This window comes from Pelmatolapia mariae, linkage group LG14, assembly GCF_036321145.2.
Source record: "Pelmatolapia mariae isolate MD_Pm_ZW linkage group LG14, Pm_UMD_F_2, whole genome shotgun sequence".
Classification (NCBI taxonomy): domain Eukaryota; kingdom Metazoa; phylum Chordata; class Actinopteri; order Cichliformes; family Cichlidae; genus Pelmatolapia; species Pelmatolapia mariae.
In genome coordinates, this window is record NC_086239.1 from 20,248,424 (window position 1) to 20,270,951 (window position 22,528).

The following is a 22,528-nucleotide window of genomic DNA, read 5'->3' on the forward strand; positions in this document are numbered from 1 at the left end:
AAGGACCACAAACAGATGCCACATGTCTGATCGCAGACGTGAAGTACTTTCTAGAAAACAGCAGGGCCAAAGAACTGGGAGGTTGACACACTGATCTCACGTCTAAAGTGAAGACATAATGATTTTTATGAAACTATCTTAACAGCAAAGTAAATGTGAGATGCTTAATGAGAAAACACTTAAATATATTTGAATACATTGTTTTTTAACTTATCTATTTAAGGAATACATTAGTGGAAATCTGATGCCTCTGGGACACCACAGGAACACAGTCAAAGGATAACATCACTAGGCGCTTGCAGGTCTGCATATCCAAACCATTGACTATTTGTACAAATTTCCTAGGCATACACACCAAACATGAATAAAGGTGCACACATTCTGAAACTGAACCCCTGCAGCTAGAAGCACCGGTTGGATCCTCTGACTTAACAACACTCTTGCAAAATGTGAAAGAATGACCTCATATCAACCACCGAAAGGGTGACTCTGAATGGACTCACAGGATTATAGGAGATCTGGCTTTGCTTAAACCCGTCCTTGATGTAATGAACTTTCCTCTGAGGCATCCTGCATGAGCTAAACAGAAATACACAGTCCATATGTGACTGAGTTCACAGAAAGCAAAACGAAATTTTAATAGCTGTGTTTAAAAAAATGACATCATGTGGGGGAATAGTCAGAAGAGCATGTGTATCTGATACCTGATTTGCTGCACTGAGATTGAGCTACAACTGGGTCAAATACCAAAATCTGTCAACGGGATTTCCTAAAGCTTAAACACACAGAGTATGGTCAAGATGCTCCACAAAACTGCAATCAAAGCTGGCTGAAAAGAAATCAAGTAAAAAGATGATGAAGCTACAGTACACATCATTTAAGCAAACATAATTAGACTGAAAGGCTGACGGGGAAGACAGTGGGTCACATTGATGCTGTCTGAATGGAAACCCCCTACCGTCACAAACCGTACAGTGCCACAGCATACCCTGGCCTCCGCTTTGGAAAGCTGCTATTCAGCTGGGTCCCCCCCCCCCCCCCCCCCCCATTTCTGCAAGTCTCAAATCCACTGTCATAAAAAATAAATAAATAAATGAAAATGTCCTGACAGTGATTTTTAAAAATAATCTTTTTGAATGTGCTAGCACTTTGATGTGAGGAAGAACGCATCCTAAAAATAGCATGTGTGCCATGGCTCATCACATTTTCATGACACTGGAGCAGAAAAAAAGACGCATATCTGTAATTAGAAAAAGCAATACACTGACCCAGTTTAAAGGGACACACAAAACACACCATGTTTCATGCTCTGGCTTTAACATTAAAGAGACATGCTGGAACAAGACTGTGCAGAAGCAACCGGCAAACTATCTGAACCAGCTTAGGGACCTGCTTCGCTGCCTCCTCGCCGGCTCATGAATACTATAAATCACTCAGAAGACACCCAGAGCGTCAGCATCAGCAGCAGCAGCAGCGAATAGGCTCACCTTCTTATCCCTTTTCCACAGCCTGAGACAGCAGAAGCTCCAGAAAAATAAATCTCCCACCATGTCAACGGGAGCCGGCGTCTCTCCTCTTCGCTGTTCTAGTTCATTCTACTGAGGCAGGCGATTTCCCCCGCTGTCATAACAAAACACTGGCAGCAGCCAAAGCAGGCAGCAAGAGAGCACTGAGGGGGGAGGAGAGAGCGAGCAACCCACGCCTATGCAGCTGAGCTCATCTCTGAATCAGTGCCACTCCTCCTCTCCCCTCCCAACCACTTTGCCTTCCCCTTCTCTCTCGCTCACTTTTGCTATGACATCATCGTTTCCTGTTTGGCCCAGCCCACTCTTGTACACGCTGTCAGCTTGCCGGCTGCTTCGCACCCCCTCCGCCCAACCCCCCACGGTGTCTTCAGAGAATTCCTTCCCTCTCCCCCTATTCCTGTAATCACATTTTGAAAGTGGCAACAGTCACAGGCCTGACTTATTGAATGTTATGCTATGGAAAGTTTTTTGGTTTTTTTTAGGTTGGACTAATTTGTTTGTGTTGCATGTTTAATTTTGTGTTGTGCTGAACTAGGTGAAGTGAATGCATTGGGCTTATCATTTTCTTCCTTTAAACATAAAAACTTGATAAAAATGCAATTACTGATTCTTTCCAAATCTCAAATATTAATAGTAAAGCAAACCACAGTGAAAGCAAGCCACAAGCTTACTATTCAACCAAATCAACAAAACTAGTAAAGCCCAAGCAAAAATAATACAACAGTTAAACCTTTAAAAACTGTTTAATATAATAATTAATATTTTATTTTAAATGTTTTTTCTGACCAACTAAAGCTTCATTCAACATCCTGCAGATCGATGGAAATGCATAACTAAATAGTAAATACTTTTTAAGTCTTGTCCTATGCTAATGTCAGATTACAACAGGCAGGATTTCACCACATAAAGTTGAAAAAAAGTTCAGAGACAGCTCTGTGTTACATTTACTGTAAAATAGGTGTGTCCTATTGCGCTTTTCCCGTCTTAGCTTGTACAGAACAGTTCGGCACAAACATGTCGTGCATGCCAAGAAGTCCAAGTCTCTGCCCTCACTTTAGACCGGTGCTGGAGGACCATCTGAGTGTGTACTGTGCAGATATTAATAGACATTCAGACCCATTCACGTTAAAGTGGTGGAGACAGACTGCAGTGAGAGACAGCTGCCAGGCAAGCATATGATATGGATTCATATTACCTTAATAATGTGATTATTGGAAGGTCTAGTGACAAACAGCTTTTATAATGATTCCAAACTTTGCTAATCTAATAACAATACACAGTACATGGGAGTCAAGATTGAATATAAAGAATGTCTCTTGCAAAAGGTCCTGGGCCAAGTCAGCATTAACCAAGCAGGGTTTTTTGTTGGTAGGAGAGACTGAAGTTCTAGGAAAATAATCAGTAAAGGTTTACACACAGAAATGTAAACAAATTATATAACAAGGCGTACACAGTTCTCACAGATATATGTTAATGCTAAGTCAGAGACAGAGCTGGGATTCTTTAAATTTAATCTTTATACCCACTTAACAATCCCACTTGTGACACTGTAGCCAGGATGTAAAGTGTACAAAAGTATGGTTAGTTAAACTCACTGGACACTTTTTAGGTATACCTATTTAAGCTGTTGTTAAATGTCTAATTAGCCAGTCACATGCCAGGATGCATATAGCACACATTTAGGTCAAGATGACCTCTGAAGTTCAAAGTGAGCTTCATGAGAGGAAGGAAGGTGATTTAAGTGACTTTGAATGTGGCATGGTTGTTGATTCCACATGGGCTAGTTTTGTATTTCAGAACTCGCTGAAAGAAAAACCACACTTTGTGCCACTCCTGTCAACTTAGAACAGGAAAGTGAGGTTTTATTTTCAAATATCAAATTAATACAGCATCTTTGTGAAGTCGCAGAACAGGTGATTTGCATTATTAATGTTCAGCCAACAAATCTGCATGGCACTGTCATGGAAACATGGACCAGAGTCACTAAGAAACCTGATCCTTCAAAAGAAGCATTATAATACACTATACTGTCTATCTGAATAGGCAAATATTTCTGTTATTCATGATCCAAGGCAGAGAAAAACAAACAAAAATAAACAAACAAAAACATTCTTGACTGTCTTAGTATGCAGAATACTAATTAGTTAATTATATAACTAAGTAATGCTGATTCATCAACTGTTAGCTTCATGGCTACTCGCGCAGTTCTGACCAGGCTTAACATTATGATCAAATTTCACTATAGAAATCCAATGAAAACTTCAGCTTAACTGTCACTGCTTACAAATTGAGAAAAAGGGAGGGATTGCTACTGTGCTTATTTGTCTGCATGCAGGAGCGTACTCTACTCATACTAAGCAAGCTCAGTGAGCAGTCATTAAGTATTTGATTTCCCATCTGATAAAGTTACTGTCATGCAGTGGAGGAAATTCACCCTCTGTTCACCAGGTGGTTATTTTTATAATGCTGTGATGTCACTAGAAAATTATGAACTGAGTATTTTCTCAGAAATGTAACTAAAATAGGATACAAATAGTATTTTGTGCAGTCATCAACAACAAGTATGTTATGAAGTAAATATCCTTTTAATTAGGATTGTGTTATATTCTTTAAGAAGCTGATTTCATGAGTAATAAAACAAACTTCCTTAAATTATTACACTCTGTGGAAGCGATGCAGAAATGTTAACCCAATTACCAGATGAACGCTGGGAAGACTGAAATATTCTGTAATATATTTCCAGCTGTAAGCAAAGCAAGGTTCGGGACTTTAATCAACTTTAGATAAATCTACATACAAACTGTTGTAAAACAAAGAACTAAATACAATCCGTGAGGTATTCAAGTACAAAGAATTAGCAACAGGAGTGAAAAACTGCATCAGTAACCTGTATAGTGTGTGACACTAAACTGGCCTCTTTGCAGAAAGCAAAAGTTAAGTTCAGTCCAAGCTGCCGGCACTGAACTCAGAAGTGAAACCCAACAGCCCACAGCTACCCTACGGGGGGGAACTCAGCCCACAGAGGTGGCTGTTCTCATCAGTGTTTCCACACCGGGAAGAGGAAATGATAAACAAGTGTCTTAACACATTTTACTGAAGGCCATTGGCAGATTACTATGTCTGATTAAAATATTTAAAACAGGGAAGTGATCGTAACATAATCTATTTCCTGCCATCAAACAGGGCACAGTGTGAGAACCTGGCCTCTGAGAGGGAGTTCATATTTAGACTTCAAAATACGATGCAAATTAAAGAGATTACAACATGCTGAAAGAGAGCTTTACACCAGTTAGTTACTGATGAGATCAACGGCTGCTCTCGAAAAAGCAGTACCACAATCTGAACTGCAGCATCTTAAACATATGTTTTGGCAACACATTATATGTATCTGTCCTCACTTAGTGGCAAAAGAATCATCAGGCATTTACAGAAACAACTGGCAGACTCCCATGTACACACAAGACACATCAGACCAGTGGGAGTTGGTAAAGTTCAGTGTAGATCTGGGACTTTCCACTGGTTTTACAGCCAACCCAAACACAAGTATTACTTAATATTAACTAAAAATGAAAAGCAACATTTGTATACCACTAATAAGGTTATACCCTCACTCAACCTAAATCTGCTGAACAGTTCAAATGAAAAACTATGTACACAAATGCTTTTATTTCATTATTTAACTTATTTTAATATAATAAGCTAATCTATGTAATCATTAACACTGCACAAAGTTTCAGATACATCTGACTGAGTGAAACTGAAAACAACAGTAATGTGTCAAGAACACAACAGAAGTACAGCACATGTTGTAACATGGTTTTGAGATTTTCATAAAGGAACACATGATGCCAAAGAAAAGAAAAGAAAATTCCAAAGACTCAGAAACACTTGTGATTTCGGGGAAACGCCTCGGATTTCACCTCCAACTGTTTCAGTACATCTTGTATTCTAAGACACAGCAAGGGAAAAGTCCCTGAGATTTATTGTTTAAGGCCTGTCAGGCCAGAATAACCGTCATCTCTCCAAAGCTGTCAGTAACACAACGCAATGAAAACTAACAAACAGCAAACTTGGAAAGGGTTTGGGACCTGATGGACACGCTGCATATAAACTCAGGCCATACAATCATTTTGTTCAGTAATAATTTAAATTAATATAAAAAGTTTACTTTCTCATGAACAACCAAGTGCAGTGCTTCCTGTGAGTATCCTCAGTGCATTTTATTACCCCATCAACTTTACACTTTTATACAACATGTTTATTAACTAGTCATCTGATTTGGTTTGTCTTTTGTGGAAAGAGCTTTGCCTTAGTAACTGTATGATTCTGTAGGAGCAGAAGTGGCAGTACAGGCAGCAGCGCTAATGTCAGGCACATTCATATATTTGACTTACTTTGTAGATGTTTTTGTCTTCCCTTTTTTCTTTTGATTTTCCATTTTAACTTAATTTTGGCTCAGTTAGACAAACCATATACAACTGTATATGCAACCTGAGCTGAAAATCACATCAGATTTACTATGCAGGCGGCCTCTTGCCAAGTATTTTGGTTGCAGACTTTATACAGCAGCATATTTACACATAACCTGTGTTTACTGCTACACAACCCAACTTAAAATGTCTCTTAAAACATTTCCACATTTCTCAATCTTGAACTGTTCTGCTCCTTTCCTCTTCTACTTTGTTCCTTCTACTTCTACTCTCCTACTTCTTCAAAACTACTCATGTATGTCTCAAATATGCAGCAATGTGAAGCAGTTTTACTCATTTTTGACTCATATCTATCATGCACTACCATCAGGGAGGTGTTTGAAATTCCCTCTGTAGCATGACAACTAGGCCAAACATACTATCAGAGCCCTAAACAACTATCATAGCAACAATATGAATGGAGCTTCTACATCCCTAAGCATAGTGGAGATGGTCAGGGACCAAAGAGGACTGAATCCAAAAATGTACTGTGACAAGTTCAAAGAGTTAAGGTAGAGCCTAACAGAAATCTGTGAATCTGTTGATTTTTTGAGCCATGCAATAAACAAGAATGTAATTTAGACTTGTGTAAAGTAAACCCAACTTAGAAAAAAACTCAGTATTCCAAAAGTGTTATTCATTTTTTCTATTTACAGCACTTTGTATTTGCACTTTGTCCAGAATCAGAGCTCAGACTGCACCACAGCCATCACAGTCAACAACAACAAAAGTTCCTGCTGGCATGGAGGGCAGACTGACAGCAAAGCGCTGTGGCAAAGATAACAAAGTAAGAGTGAGAAACAGTCAAAACAATCCACTCTCAACCTTTGGATAATTACCAGGCTCGGGTCGATGTCTGGCACAGTTTCCATTGGATGGATCTTGGCCCTGATTTGTTTGCAGAAAGGCTGACTGACTCTAAACTGAATGGGGGCACAGCTGGGATTACTGCAGATTCATTTGTCAGGAGGAGGAGCGATGGATGAATGGAGGGAAAGAGTGATGAGAGGAGAGGGAATTCAATTCCATCTGTTCATTGCATAAATCAGTGCAAGTACAGGTAGGTAGTAAATAACTAAGAGTTATTCTCTACCTGAATTAACTTCTGTCAACTTCCAGCTTAAGGTGCTGAAAGCAGCAGAGGTTGTAGACACACACCTGTTTACACACCAACAGCCCCTTCAATAAAATATAACAGTCTAAGACATATTGTTAGATTTATTTGGTTTAATAGCCCCATCCACAGGGTAGCAGTGGTTACGGTCCAAAACAATAACAGAGACACACGGAGCAATCAGGAAATTCAAAGGGAGACTGAAACCACCAAAGCATTTCAAGCTTAATATTTCATTCTTGATCCTGGAAACTGTAGTAGCCAAAATAATCTACACTTGTCTCCACCGAGAGACTCTTCTTCTGGGATTTTCAAACCATAAAAAATATTACCCTGATATGTACAAGAAAGTCCTAAAAGAAAAGCTGCTCCCCTTATTTAAAAGGGATCGACGTAGGAGGGAGTTCCGCATATTTGATTTGGCAGGATGCACTTCCTGACACATTCCTCAAGGGATTTGTCTTCTCCCAGGATCAAACCAAGGATCTGCAAAGGTGTAAACTACTGCACTGTGGAGCCACTACAAGAAAGTCCTAAAGTGCCTAAAGGAAAAAAGAACCAGTCAAACTCAGTCTTTCTGAAGAGTAACCGTGTAACATCTGGAATCGATGTTTTATTACACTGAAGAAATAATTTAATCACTTAACTGCACAGACTTTGTGTTTTTGTCCTGTTTTGATTAGACAAGGATCAACTGCAATTTTTTGGCCTATCCCATTTTTGGATTTTCTCCAAGTGTGACCCACAGATACCATTTTTTTAAATTCTGACTTCCTCTCTAAAAATGACAGCATGTGCAAGTAAAAGTCAACTTTCTTCAATGCAAAATTGAATTTTCATTATAAAAGACATTATTAAACTTTACAATTTCTTTATAATTCCCCCCAAGCTGCAGTGAGTTACAGGATCTTCTATAGATAGCTAAAAATATAGTGCTTTACTCTGGAAGCAGGTGTAAATAATTAACTGAAAATGAGTTGCTGAACCCCCAAATTCAAAGAGATCTTTTTCTTTACCAAACAGAAGCCCATACAACATATTTAACAAAACAAATGTCAGGTACTTAGAATTATATTACAGGCATGTTAAGAATTTGTTAGCCTCCTTAAATGTCCATGTTCAGCTGGGTGAAGGTGAATTAAGAGTCTGATGTGATTTGTTGTCACAATTGCTTTCATGGTGTTTCCCCTGCAGTTTACTTTAAGTCTATCATGTTGTGTGTGACTGTGCACATGACTATTTGCCTATCTACACTGTTGTGCATTTGTTCCACATCCATGAAACAGACCAGCTCGCAACTGGACATGTGTGAGGATGACCGGTCAATTCCAGTCCCTGCCTGGTCAATTAGTGCACTCCTAGTTCTAATTCATTTTCTACTTTGTCAGTGTAATCGTGATTTTTAAAAAAACAAGTGTCAAATTTTGCTTGTATTAGATAGTTGAGATGTGAAAACGAACTAAAATGTACAGGATAATGGCCAGTCACACAAGCGTTCTGATATACCAGCTTGATGCAAATAGCTTATTAACTCCTCCAAGCTTCTCTAATCTGTGTATGGAAAAACTTTCAGACTTTTGCACCTTTGTCTCAAAGGCATTCATATTGTTTACTCAAGCAATAACTGTCTCTGGAAAGTGTGAAAGTGAGCTTTTGCCTACCTTCTTATCTCCACACACTAAGTTGCTGCACAAAGCTGGCACTCTTGTTGCACTGTTAGTTTGGGAAAATTACTGAAATGATCTGATACACCCCAAACATTTAAAAGCAAGAGCATGAGGGCATTTCATACAATCCATAGCTTTGTGATTTGATTTATGGACAAGCATTTTTATGGATGCATCATGAATGAAGCACTGATGATGCTGTGTTATTGTTGTATGTCAATAAACTGCACATAGTAAACACACAAAGAGGGGAAAAAACACTAAATCTAGGCGTTGCTTGTGGACATTACTGTAGCAGGAGAGATGAAATCCTATGAAACACAAAAACAGCTCTTCCATGTTTGTCTGCAGACTCTGACTCATCACTGCATGATGGAGCTCAAAATGGTTTCACCGACTGTGACAGCAGCTTTTTAAGGTGCAGTGGCATCAGTGATTTTTAAAAATAGGATTGTGCTTTCCTACTAATCTGCATAGGCGTCAGAGTGACTGTGCAGGATGGGAGTAGGCTTCTCCTTCTTTATGGGGTGTGGCACAGATGTAGGGAGCTGACCTTGGTCTGCATGTGTGCACAGTGATACAATTGGACTGGCCATCTTTAAGCCTGACTGGCTCACCAATCTTAAATTTGCTAAAGTGCAGCTGCAGAGACAGTCAATCAGTGACTCTGCACTGTAAGAGAAGCAATAAACAAGAAAGAGAAGGAGAAAGAGGTAGCAATCACTCCACCTAATTCACTTTACAGTCTCCTCTGTATCATTACTGAGATTGCACAGCAAAGGGCAAGCTGTCTGGAGGCAGAGGAATGATAAAATACACACATGAACCCAAACATTGCATTCTGCTAGCTTCTGCTTCTGACCAGGAGGAAAATGTGGAAAACCAGATACTCGATATGCAAAGAATGAACTCAGCTTCCCCCCATCAAAGGACCACCAGCGTGTGGGTGGCAATAACTGTGCACTATTACTTCAAAGAGCCACTAGACAAATCTTACTGCAACTACCACATTTTACTATGGTAAAATGTTGCACCTCTAGACAGCTGCAGCAAAAACCTCCCTGTTTTGGTCGCAAGCAGGTAGCCCTGATCGCTCATAGCTTGCATGGAAGACACAGACTCTTCACTGCTAACAGGTGTGAACAGTGTGGCACAAATGTTCGCTTTCGAAGTAAAAGTTGTTGGTTGCAACACCTGCAACAATAACTTTTGCTCTAATGGGTATCGTGAACACGAGATACCAAAAACCAAAACTGCTGTTTACTTTAATGATGCTTTGCTTCATGAACAAACTGTACACAGTGACCACATTTCTATGTAAATTTACAAGTTTGTTACTTCAATAAGACATTTAAGGTCAGGCATGCAGCAACTGCTCTTTCACTTTTCTAAAATAACAAGAACAAAAGATCAGATAAGTAGCTATATTTGGGCTTATCCAGGTAACATCAGTGTTAACAGTGAGTATTTGGTATCACAAAGCCGGTTCACTTCTCACAGGGCTACACTGCCATGGGAACTTGTTGCAGGCCTATTCTGCTCAGGAGCAAGATAAGAGATAAGAGAACAACATATACAAAACCACCTCAGGGTGACAATCATTCTATGGAAAATCGCATAATCACTCCTGGAATATCTCTGTTAGTTGGGATGTTGATTGTAGCCAGGAATAATAGATAAGGTCAAGTAAGAAATATAGATTCAGATACAGAAAACATAGCCTTGGTGTGTTGAACTTGCTTTGTAAGGGAATCTCTTGGAAATGGCCTAATGTTTGTGCTAAGAGGTGATCTTAGCAGCATAGGAAGACTGTTTTTTGCAGCTGAAATTACAGTGTGAACCATCCAAATATCATCTTGGCTGCATCTCTCCAACCACCGCAGCAACGGCGAGTTAACATGCCAGGAGATTTGCAAACAAGCACAAAACAACATCAGAAAAAAAACGCCATCCATTTGCATTTCTGCTACTGCTGGCATTGCACTGGCAGGGAAACTGGGCCCTCAGATATATAAAGACAACATATTTTATTACACCAACATACAATATTAATCGGTCTCTCCAGGCTTTGAATGTGTGTGATTCCATCACTAATCAACAAATAGACACAAGTCTCTTTTGGTGCTGGTATCTTGTCTTTTCTATAATGCAGCAGCACTTATCAGCAGAAGCCAAGTTTATCTGCTTTCCAGCACTGTGGCCACATCTATTGTGCACTCAAACCTCTCCTGTGTCACAACAAGAGCTCTGACTTTCACTGGAGGTCTGTAAGAAGATCTCTCTAAGCTGCCAAAGGCATCAGGGTCAGTTACAGGTCTGGCACATGTCCTATTAAAATCTACGCTTGTTGGCACACAGCAGCCAGTGAGGCTGTAAATGTACAGACTCAGATGTGTGTATGGGTCTGTCACGGCCTGAACTCAAGGTTTATCAGCAAACCAAGAACCGTGGGGGTGCTAAGTGATGAGTTAAGTGGCAGATCCTCTTACCATAATGAGGCCAGTGGTGATCGGGTCGTTGCAGCCATGGCACAGCTCCCCAAATTTGGCCCAGTAGTCCTTCTTGCAGAAGAGCCGGCCATCTTTTTCATAATACCAGTGGGACAGCGAGGCGCTGCACTCACAACACCTAACAGGAGAGGAGACAGAAATGGACACAAGAACAATTAATTTAACAGAAGATTAAAGACAAAGTAATACCACTGCTCCCTTAAACATGAATAATCCAAACATAATGAAGATGATCAAGTCCCTTTGCAGTCGTAAAAGAGAGAAAGTAAATTAAACTTTTTGACAACACAGAAATGAAAAACATACAACAACCAGAATGAAATATTTGAATTGCAATAAACCAAACCAAAAGTTTTTCCAATTTACGATACTCTAATAAAAAAAGAAATAAAATAAACTCCCCTTGCTTTCATATTTAAAATGGGCAGAAAAAAACAGATGAATTAAACAATTACATGTAAAATCATTTACTGCTGATCAATATTATAAACAGATTCATCAGCTGTTATTTTCAGAGTAGTTCAGTCAACCTGCAGGTCAGACCTCCAGGAAAGTTAAGTGGTGCACAGCAGATTGACTTGTTATTGTGCTGACAGAACATAATATTGTACTGCTCTCTGTAAACCATACTTTAACCCTCCTAATGACACCTTGCAGAGCTCCAAATTATAGTTTTCATAGCGATAACAAGTTCCTTCGTGGCCCCGTCACACACCACGCAATAGGCAAATGATAATACATTAACCCACAGCTTATGACTGGAAAAACAAAACAGAGTCACAGCAAATAGAAAACATGAATGATAAACAGAGCAAAAACTACGTCAACCGACGTAGCCTAGTAAGCTAGGCTAAGTTAGCCTAGTAAGCTAGCATAAACCTAGAATACCTTAGACGGGGAGAAACAATAAACTAGGTAGTTTTTAAGTAAGTAGTTTTTAAATACTTCTCAATTCATTACCAACGCTTGATGATAAAGGTAAACACACAGCAAAATGACCGCTGATGTATTAAAGTTGACAGAGGTTGACAGCTGCTCTCAGCGTCAGGCAAATGTTGCCATGGAAACGACTCCGGAACTACAGAAAAACTGCACAGCAACAATATTTAGAGTTTTTCTATCTTTTCGATTTAACTTTCCAGCCTTTGGTGTAATTAACTTGTTGATCCTAGGCAACTTTGTTTGTATTATTTTTAATGTTTTGACTGTCCCTGACACCACAATTTTTATACTTTTGGGATAAATAAAGTGTATGTTATCTTTATCGTATTTCGATTAATTTACAACCCCAATATCAACAAAGTTTGGACGCTGTGTAAAATGTCAACAAAAAGGAATGCAAATTTTATAAACACATTTTATTCACAACAGATCATAGAAAACTTTTTTTTTTAAACGGAGACATTTTACCACCTTAGGGAGAGAAAAAAACAGCTCATTTTGAATTTGATGGCAGTAACGTGTTAAAAATAAGCTGTGATGGGGTAACAAAAGGGTGAAAAAGTAAGCGGTGTTGACTAAGAAGAAACTGCTGGAGGGACACTTCGCAATCAATTAGGTTACCTGGCAACAGATTGGTAACATTATTGGATATAAAAAGAGCACCTTTGAGAGACAGAGTTTCTCATAAATAAATATGGGCAGTTGTTCACCAATTTGCAAAAACATTGAGTCTACAAATTGTGGAGCAATTTCAAAAAAATGTTCTTCAATGTAAAATTGCAAAGAACAAATATCTCATCATCTACACTACATAATATCATCAACAGATTCAGAGTAATCGAGAAATCCCCAGTGCATGGTGCAAGGCCAAAAACCAATACTGGAAACACGACGGATCTTGGGATACTCAAGTGGCATGGAAATCACTGGATGGATTCAGGAACATTTCCAGAAGTCATCGTCTGTGAGTACATTTCACCGTACAATCAGCAATTGCAGATTAAAGTTCTACGATGCAAAGAAGAACGTGATCCAGAAGCAGGATCATCCAGCTTGTTATCAGCACTCAGTTCAAAAGCTTGTGTCTCTGATGGTACCAGGGTGTTTTAGTCCCTGTGCAACATGCAGCTTGTACACCTGGAAAGGAACCATCACTGTATATACAGATTTCACAAGAATACATGCTTCAACCACACAACATGCAAATTTTCATTACCCTACATAACTTTAAATTTATTTATTTTATTTACATGAATTTAAAACACACACACACACACACACACAGACATACACACAAAAAAAAACACTCCGTCATCAGGCTGCTCCCGTTTGATTGTCTGAAAATAAGCCAGTGTTGTGGTATGATTTCTGAGCCTGAATCTACAACAGTTACTAAGGAGACGGTCTGATAGTAAGCCCAAAAAAAGATCCTTATCTCTAGAGCTAGTATATCACCAGAGTTTAATCGCAAAACCAGTCAGTCACCCTGATAGACATCAGATGATGACAGACAGAAGGCAGCTGAGACGGCAACAGACAAAAAGCTGTTCGTATGGTGATAGACAATGAGACAGATACGAGACAGACAACTTCCAAGTTCACCTACAATGCAGATAGTACAGACTGATACACATGTGAGTGTCACATTCAAAATAAGTCCAGGCGTTTTCCTGGTAACTGATGGCAGATAAGAAAAGTATTTCTATGGGAACAGTGTGTTAATCTCTTATGAGTCAGACTTTTGTTGAACACACAACTGGGAAAGAAATGTCCATAAAAAAACAGGTTGAGTTCTCCTGATTTTCCAGCCGATCAGAAAACAATCGCTTTTTTTCTCCACATTGCACGACTTTGTGAAAGTCGTAGGCACAATAGCTCTGCATGTGTCCATAAATCAAAATGTGTGCTAATCCCCCATGCATATGATAATGCATTGGTGAGGTAGTACACTGCTGACGTGCTTACGGACTGTGAGTGCTTGTTTGTAATCTGTCTAAATCTGTGCGTCTAGCATCCATGACTAAGTGAGCATCTCTGGTCCTTCCCAGTGGAGCTTGCCTCCCATCAGCTGGCCGTCTGGGCTCATCTCTGCTCAGAGCAGCTTAAAACAAGGGCTGCTTGCTCTAAACATATTATGGATTCAGAAGCTGGAGCATAATAATTGACTTTATCCCTGAGCCAGAATAATACAAGTTGATTCTAGGTGAGGGGCCAGAGTAAGAGCAACTACTACGAAAGAAGGAAGAAACAAGGACTACTTACTCTGACTGGGACAGGGTTACTAAGGCTGGGTGAGCACTTTGTTGCTGGACCTTATGCCATGCGAAAAAGCTACACAACAGCTGCAGGAAGTACTGTAGGACTTGTGTGGTGGACATGTGGATTGAGCGGTGGCTGGGGAAAAGGATGTCTCCAATTTCCTGGCTGTCTTTTCTTATTTGTGCAGACTTGTTAATTTCTTTTTTAAATGAACTATCTAGGGGTTTGAATTCTAGGTTGCAAAACACAATAAAAAAAGGAAATTGTTTTGATCATTTATCCCCCTCCCAAAAAATTAAAGCTCCTAGGATTTTCTGCAGAGGGCTGAAATGTGGTGCAGCAAATGCATCCCCTCCCTTTTTTTCTCTTTGCTGCACTTTAAGGATTCTTACTCACTTTGCTGAATACCTGTCCGTGTTTGCTAGAGTAAAAACTGAGAGACTCATTAATATATTCAGCAGAAGCAGCAACTTTCTGTGACTTTGCCCGAGGCCTTTCACCTTGTGTGAGCCACACACTGTGTACAAACACATGACCTTGCAGCACATACTGACACACATGCAATTTATTTATTAGACAGACACACTCAGTCTCCCCAGTGTCCGCATGCAGAGCTTCACTGCAGCTCAGCAGATTGTGGCAGAGCTGCTTCAGTATGCAGCGCGTCTGGGTGAGCAGGGGGGAGGAGGAGACTTGGAAGTGGGTCAAGGCTTTCGGAAGACGTCCGCAGTGCCGAGCCAGGAGCTACTCGGCTGTCTTAGCTCTCTGCCCCTCAATAACTGTCTATCACGTCACACGTACACATCCTGAGAGGTCCTGCTGAGGCAAAGTCATACCTGGGTGGAACGCATGCAATTCTAGGAGTCATTGTAAAGCTCAGTGGGTCTGCTACTTTCTGAAATTTGTCTCCATGTAGTCCTGAGGGGTAGCAGCGTATTAAAGATATGAGTGAATACATTAGTGCCTCCCAGGAGGAGATTGCAACATTTCTGCCTTCAGCACAAGAATCCTATCTCTGAGGTAAAGCAGACATGCAGCAAAGCTGAATTACAACCCAAGACTCCCATGGTGGGAAAAAAAAAGCCCCACCACAATAAAAATGAATGTCTATAGTGAGATTCCGGTTAGTGTGTTAATGTGTATTTGTTGGCTCTCTTTTGGTGTTTTTGTGTGATTGTGTTTGGGTGTGTGGTGGCATTGACGTGTAAGAGGATTATCAGTGTGAAAGACTCAGTTAGAGCCTCTGCCCGTTCTGCTATGATGCTCCAAAAATCTAACTAGCAGAGAGCTTAACAGTATTTCATACCCTGCTGAGCTCTGAAAATAAAATAAAACAATATATATTTTATTGTAATACAAGCAGTGTTGATGGTTCACTTAATCTAAGTTACAATGACCTGACAAACACTAGAAAAGGGGCAGGGGTAAAGACATGCACACGCAGGCTGCACAGACATAACTAACTCCCACAGACCAGTGAGAGGGGGCAGAGCAGATTTTAGACACCATGAATGCCAGCTGGATTTCAGAGGGGAGGAAACAACCAATGACAGAAGAGCTGAGATTAAAGGAGGGGAGTGAGTAAATCTGCAACTGTTCCCCCCCTCCTGCTTGGATCCCTGGTGGAATTAGCTGAAAGTATCTGAAAGAGGAATACATTCCTTTTCCAGGTCAAAAGGAGGCAGTTTTTTTACCCTGCCTCTCACCTCACCTTCCACCACAAACATCTGCTCTCTATCCAAGTGCCATCACGTGTTACTCAGTGTCTGTTGAGGCATTTGTGCTCAGAGAAAATCTTCTATCTTTAAGTTTTACACAACATAGACTATAGCAGCAGAAGACCACCCTGGGTGCCACTACAGATTGAAAGCTTTGCCTGGTCTGATGAGTCTCGGTTTCTTCTGCTACATTCATATGGTAAGGCCAGAAATTGGTGTAAACAACATGAAACCATGGATCCATCCTGAATTGTATAAATGATTCAGGATGGTGGTGACAGTGTGACGATGTGGGGGATATATTCCTGGCACACTTTGGGTCTCTTGGTACCAAATGAGCATCATTTAAATGCTACAGCCTACCATGTCCAGACTCTATGATCACAGTGCACCCATCTTCTGATGGCTGCTTCCAGCATGATAACACGCCATGTCTTAAAGCTCAAATCATCTCAAACTTATTTCTTGAACATGACAATGAGGTCACTGTACTCAAATGACCTCCACAGTCATCAGATCTCAATCCAATAGAGCACATTTGTGCTGCAGATTTGTCAGTACAGACAAAAATCTCAGGAGAATGTTTCCAACACCTTGTTGGCATTAATAATTAAGGAAGCTCTGAAGGAAAAAAGGAGTCTAGATCAGTACTAGCAAGGTGTACCTAATGTGGTCAGAGAGTGAATATGGGCAGACAGGCAGATGACTCGCCCCCTGCTGCCCATTATGAAGAATGCAGGCTTAAGTCTCATTTTTTAAGATCTGAAAGCTGTGTCCAGGTCTATGACAGGTTAACCCTAACCACTTCTTTCTGGTCAGAGAACAGTCTTAATATTGAAATGTTAGAATAAATTAGTTTTTTGAATTCTGTATTCTGTAAGTTTTTTAAGGTTTTAGTCAAGCTCAACAAACATGAATCTTCACTGGATTAAAAACGCAATTTGACAAATATCTCTTATAACTGTGTGGAAACATTGTTTAAGATTGCAGTATTGAGCTATATTAATAGAAAAATGGGCTGGTTTGGTTAAAAAAGAAAAAGAAAGGAATGAAACTTCTGAGGTTATTTCAATTGATTCTGTTCTTTCTGATGCACACTGCAAATATGTTTTATGGTTATTATGAAATATCCAAGAAAACAAAACTACAACATTGAATTTGAGACGACTCTTTCTTTTGCATTTTTCATTTAATGGCCAAATTGGCTAGATAAAAAAAAGAAGCTTGAATCAGTGCATTTATATAAAATGTTTCCATTCTGATACACGACATATCCATAAATGTGTATGTAGGACTAACATGCTGCTAAATGTGCTGAAACGCTATCAGTGATGGATCAGATGATCTCATTGGACAGCTCTATGATGTAATATGTTTGTGAATGACTCTTCATCTGTTCATTACAGTGACAGCCTGACCGGGGTCGATACCTAACGTGATTAGCTTGTCCAGCTGGTATGAATGAATGAATGAATGGAGAGACATGTATCTTCTGACAGATTCAATTGGAAATGTAAACACAATGAATGAGACAAGACGACACGCATGTGACCGAACACATCTGAAATAACACACAGTACATTTCAACATGTAAACAGACCACATTGTATTTATTTATGTGGCTTTGAAGTAAAATTACAACAAGCTGATCAAACTTTATTAATCATCATATTTTCCGTTATATTAAAATGAAAATATCAATGTCACATGAAATTTGAAAGGATAAACAAATTAAAGTTGCTTTTTTAATTAGCAGTGATTAAACTAAAAACAGACCAATCATTCTATTTTTCGATTTTTTTTTCTTGTGCGGTGAAGTGAATCTACCCAGCGTTGGATTAAATTAAGTCTGTGTCTATATTGGGAGTTTTTGAAAAGTCTTTTTCATCAGATTTGCAATGATTTGTTAGTAAATTAGTTAAATTAGTTTATTTTAATTAGTTTTCTTGTCAATTAGCCAATTTGCAGGGAAACTGATCCACAAATATTTAGATTGATCTGTTGTTTAAGTTGCTTGTCAAGGAAAGTGCACTATTGAAAAAATATTTAGTTCTTGCAAGTTGTGAGAATACATTGCTCATCTCACAGCAAAATTTAAAAAAGGATTATCTTTGGGTTCTGGACTGCTTAGCAGGACACTTAAACACATTAACTTGGACTCTGGAAAATTTTAACACTTCTCATACTTAAGGAAGAAATTAATCTCTACAGAAAAAAAGACAGGATAATTCAACAGCGAGAAGAATTTCCTGCACTTCTACAGGTTTGCGTCAATCAGGAATACACAGCAGACGTGCAAACAGACAATGAATAATTTATTGGGGATAAATGTCCACATTATTTCAGCTGTCATGGCGAGGCTGAACTGACATGCAGAGCTTTGTGCTCGTAAATATAAATCTGCACTGTAGCAAATACAAAAGGAAGCAAGATTACAGTTATTTTCTCCCACATGTAATCAAAGTAGACATCAGGTTTAAAGTAGTAAGTAACCTCAAGATTTTTTTAAAGACTTAATTTAAATAAGTTTATAAAATGCCATTTAACTGCCCATAGACTAGGCTGACATACTGAACCAGTCTGCTCAGCTCACGATCACTGAATACAACGTGAGATAAGAAACAAAGGGTTGCATTTGTGAAGCTGGAACGGCACAGTTTTGCATATGTTGCCTGTATTTTTTCTTGACTAAAATACACACCAATAAATTCCCATATTACATATTCTAAATATATGCAAGTACCATCGCCTCAGTTTGAGCTAACTTGCTAGTACGTGAAAACATGTCTTAGATTTTATTCTCTGATGACTCGAACGCCTCGCAGTGAAGTAAAAGCAAACAAGTCTCCCACACAAACACCGCCGCCCACCCGGTCCTGGTCAGCATTTTGTGATGTGTCTTTGTGTGTGGGTGTGTACATATAACCACAGGTCATTAAATGAGGTGAAGGCTGAGGTGGCTACAGGAAACGGGAGGGCTCAAAAGGAAACAGTATGTGTGTTGGATCAGATGCAAGGCTGAAAGATTTACGAGGAGCCGCTGCACCTCCCAAACACGCACGCACGTACCAGCACACGCAAGCATCTCTTCATCAATTATTAAATCTTCCATCATCCGAGTCAAGCTCAGGACATCCATCTTCCTTCTATCTGCAAAGACAGCTGAAATGCTGAGAGTACCTCTGATCAATAAGCCAATGAACAGGTCTGCCCAGAAAAATCTAGAAGAATTAGACAACGGACATCAAACGTGTATGATATTTGACGGTGATAGAAACAAATTTGCCTACTGTGCAAAAACCCCAGCGTGAGCACTCAGCTGTTGTTACTGTGTGTCGAGGATAGGCTCAAATCCTTCCTCAGGCAAAAGAGAAAGCAGCACTGAGACGAAGGGGTGGTCTCACACGCACATACATGCACACACAGGGGGGAAAGTCAAGTCGAGGAAACGACTGTCTGGGGGACGCCCCTCAAAGGAGACATAAATAGATTAGATTGCTGGTCCGGAGCCAAATTTCCACTCCTGATATTTTCCCAGGAAGGAAAGGAGGATGTCCAACATGTCAGTGACATAAAAGGATCATGTGCATTAAAACTCTGACTATGAGGACTTTTTTCTGTCTGAGCTGGACTCTTTGATTCAGTCAGCCTTTACACATTAACACACAGCACAGACACATTCATCAGGCCCATTCCCACGCGCCCCCTCTTCATCACCCTCCCCCTGCCTGGTTCCCCCTTCCTCCTTCTCCACGGCAACACAAAATGCCACAACGATGATGTCACCCTCTCTCATAATAAACCAGGCATTACCTCATCACCTTCTGCTCACCCTCAGTCTCACTCTATTGGGTGGTACCCGGAAATCAGCGCAGCCAATCAGGTTTCACCCCGCTCCCCTGACCTTGGCAGACTCAGCAGCATCCACACTCACGCTGACCCCTCATGTTTTCTGCTACTCTTAAGGAATCGAGAACCAGCCAAGGAGAGAGGGCTGTGCATTTTAAACAGTAAATATAATGACATCCTCCTGAGGCTCAACTCTGCTGAACAAGTGTTTCAGCCCGTGGGAGAGACTCTTTATTCCAGGCCCGGCGGTCTATTCAGCTGGTAAACAGGAGCTCTGGCACACTGTGAGTGAATGGAGTGCACGGCAGCAGTTTCCTTTGTGACTGCTAAGCCATCTAGACTGACCGATTGTCAGTGCAGTCAGCTCGCTGGCCGTCTCACTTGTTCCATCGAGGAAGATGATAAAAGGTATCTGGGAGCTTTGGGAGAGCTGTTTAGTAGGTCTCATTCATTAGCAGGTTTCTTTTACAGACCAACTCCGAGCTTAAACACTAACAAATGAAATGAAACCAGTGAATTGTTCAGTGGTTATAACAGTGCCTCACTACAAAAGCTTTATCCGGACACTTACTGTTAGCATTAATCATGAGAACCAATGCTATGAGCTCAAAGTATGAGGTTATATGGTTGGACAGGTGAGTCACACACCAGACTATTTTACTGAATTATCAACAACTACATGGACCACTATTAAAAAAACACAAAGACTTTTAATAGGATTTATGCTAAATTCTTATCAATTTTGTTCTCAAAATGCGTTTTTCTAGCATGGGTTTAACTGAGATACCACTTTAAAATCTGGAGGACTTTGCTCATGTAGAAAACTACATTAGCTAGTTTTCCACTGCTAATCTTTTAGGGCAAATATCTGGTACCATGGCTCTGTGAATGTGGACTCTCAGGCTTGTTGCATGGAACATATTTGAATGTTTGCAGATTTGGAGATTTGGAGGCCTGCAGAAACCACAAATTTGCAGGTAGGCGACTAATGTTTTGTTTACAGCTTCTCATAAACAAAAGGACATAATGATGATACTCTCTCTCATTTAACCAGCCTTAAACATAAGCAGATTTAGATTTGGTACATGGTGTCACACCAGGAAAGTATCACACTGAAGTTAAATGAAAATGTGTTTTTCTGTATTCAAAATGTCTGTGAAGCAATTCACCTGATTTAGAACATTTCAAAGAACATATTAATAATGATAATAATAAAGCAACTCAATATGTTATTTAGAAAACTATATTAGGACAATAGGGACCTGAAACTTTGCATAATTCCTTATACAAAGTGTATCTTTCCCCTGGAATATTTTAAACTTGATAAACTGAGACAGAATCAACCCAGTTACTGATGCTGCTCCACTTTACTGAACCTGAAGCATGTCCTTCTTGGCTCTACCTTCTAATATTGTTGCTTTATAAGAAAGCCCTCTGCAAAGCCAGAACATCTTACTATTCATCACTGATTGAAGAAAATAAGAACAACCATAGGTTTCTCTTCAGCACTGTAGCCAGACTGACAAAAAGTCAGAGCACTGTTGAGCCAACCATCCCTTTAACGTTAACTAGTAATGACTTCATGAACTTCTTCACAAATAAAATTTTAATCATTAGAGAAAAAATTACCAATAATCATCCCACAGATGTAATATTATCTACAGCTACTTTCAGTACCATTGATATTCAGTTAGACTCTTTTCCTCCAACTGGTCTTTCTGAGTTAACTTCAATAATTACTTCCTCCAAACCATCAACATGTCTTTTAGACCCCATTCCTACAAAACTGCTCAAAGAAGTCCTGCCATTAATTAATGCTTCAACCTTAAATATGATCAACCTATCTCTAATAATTGGCTATGTACCACAGACCTTCAAGCTGGTTGTAGTTAAAAGTTTACTTAAAAAGCCATCTCTAGACCCAGCTGTCTTAGCTAATTATAGGCCAATCTCCAACCTTCCTTTCATATCAAAAATCCTTGAAAGAGTAGTTGTCAAACAGCTAACAGATCATCTGCAGAGGAATGGCTTATTTGAAGAGTTTCAGTCAGGTTTCAGAGCTCATCACAGCACAGAAGCAGCTTTAGTGAAGGTTACAAATGATCTTCTTATGGCCTCTGACAGTGGACTCATCTCTGTGCTTGTCCTGCTAGACCTTAGTGCAGCATTCAATACTGTTGACCATAATATCCTATTAGCGTGATTAGAGCACGTTGTTGGTATTACAGGTACTGCGCTGCAGTGGTTTGTATCATATCTATCTAATAGACTCCAATTTGTACATGTAAATGGAGAGTCCTCTTCACACACTAAGGTCAATTATGGTGTTCCACAGGGTTCAGTGCTAGGACCAATTCTGTTTACATTATGCATCCTTCCCCTAGGCAGTATCATTAGAAGACATAGTATACATTTTCACTGCTATGCTGATGACACCCAGCTCTATCTATCCATGAAGCCAGATAACACAAACC

The 22,528-nt window shown here is 39.8% G+C and overlaps 1 protein-coding gene across 3 annotated transcripts in view; it reads right to left on the reverse strand.

Moving 5' to 3' along the window:
• The window catches only part of limk1a (LIM domain kinase 1a), a 57,287-nt gene that overhangs the window by 14,348 nt on the left and 20,411 nt on the right, over positions 1-22,528 (reverse strand). For 2 of the 3 annotated variants that reach the window (XM_063494293.1, XM_063494294.1), the window contains one exon: positions 11,266-11,404. In XM_063494293.1, the coding sequence (XP_063350363.1) occupies positions 11,266-11,404 (139 nt within the window). Of the gene's footprint in view, positions 1-1,487; positions 1,710-11,265; positions 11,405-22,528 lie in introns of those variants that run through there. The other variant, XM_063494295.1, reaches the window with a different exon arrangement.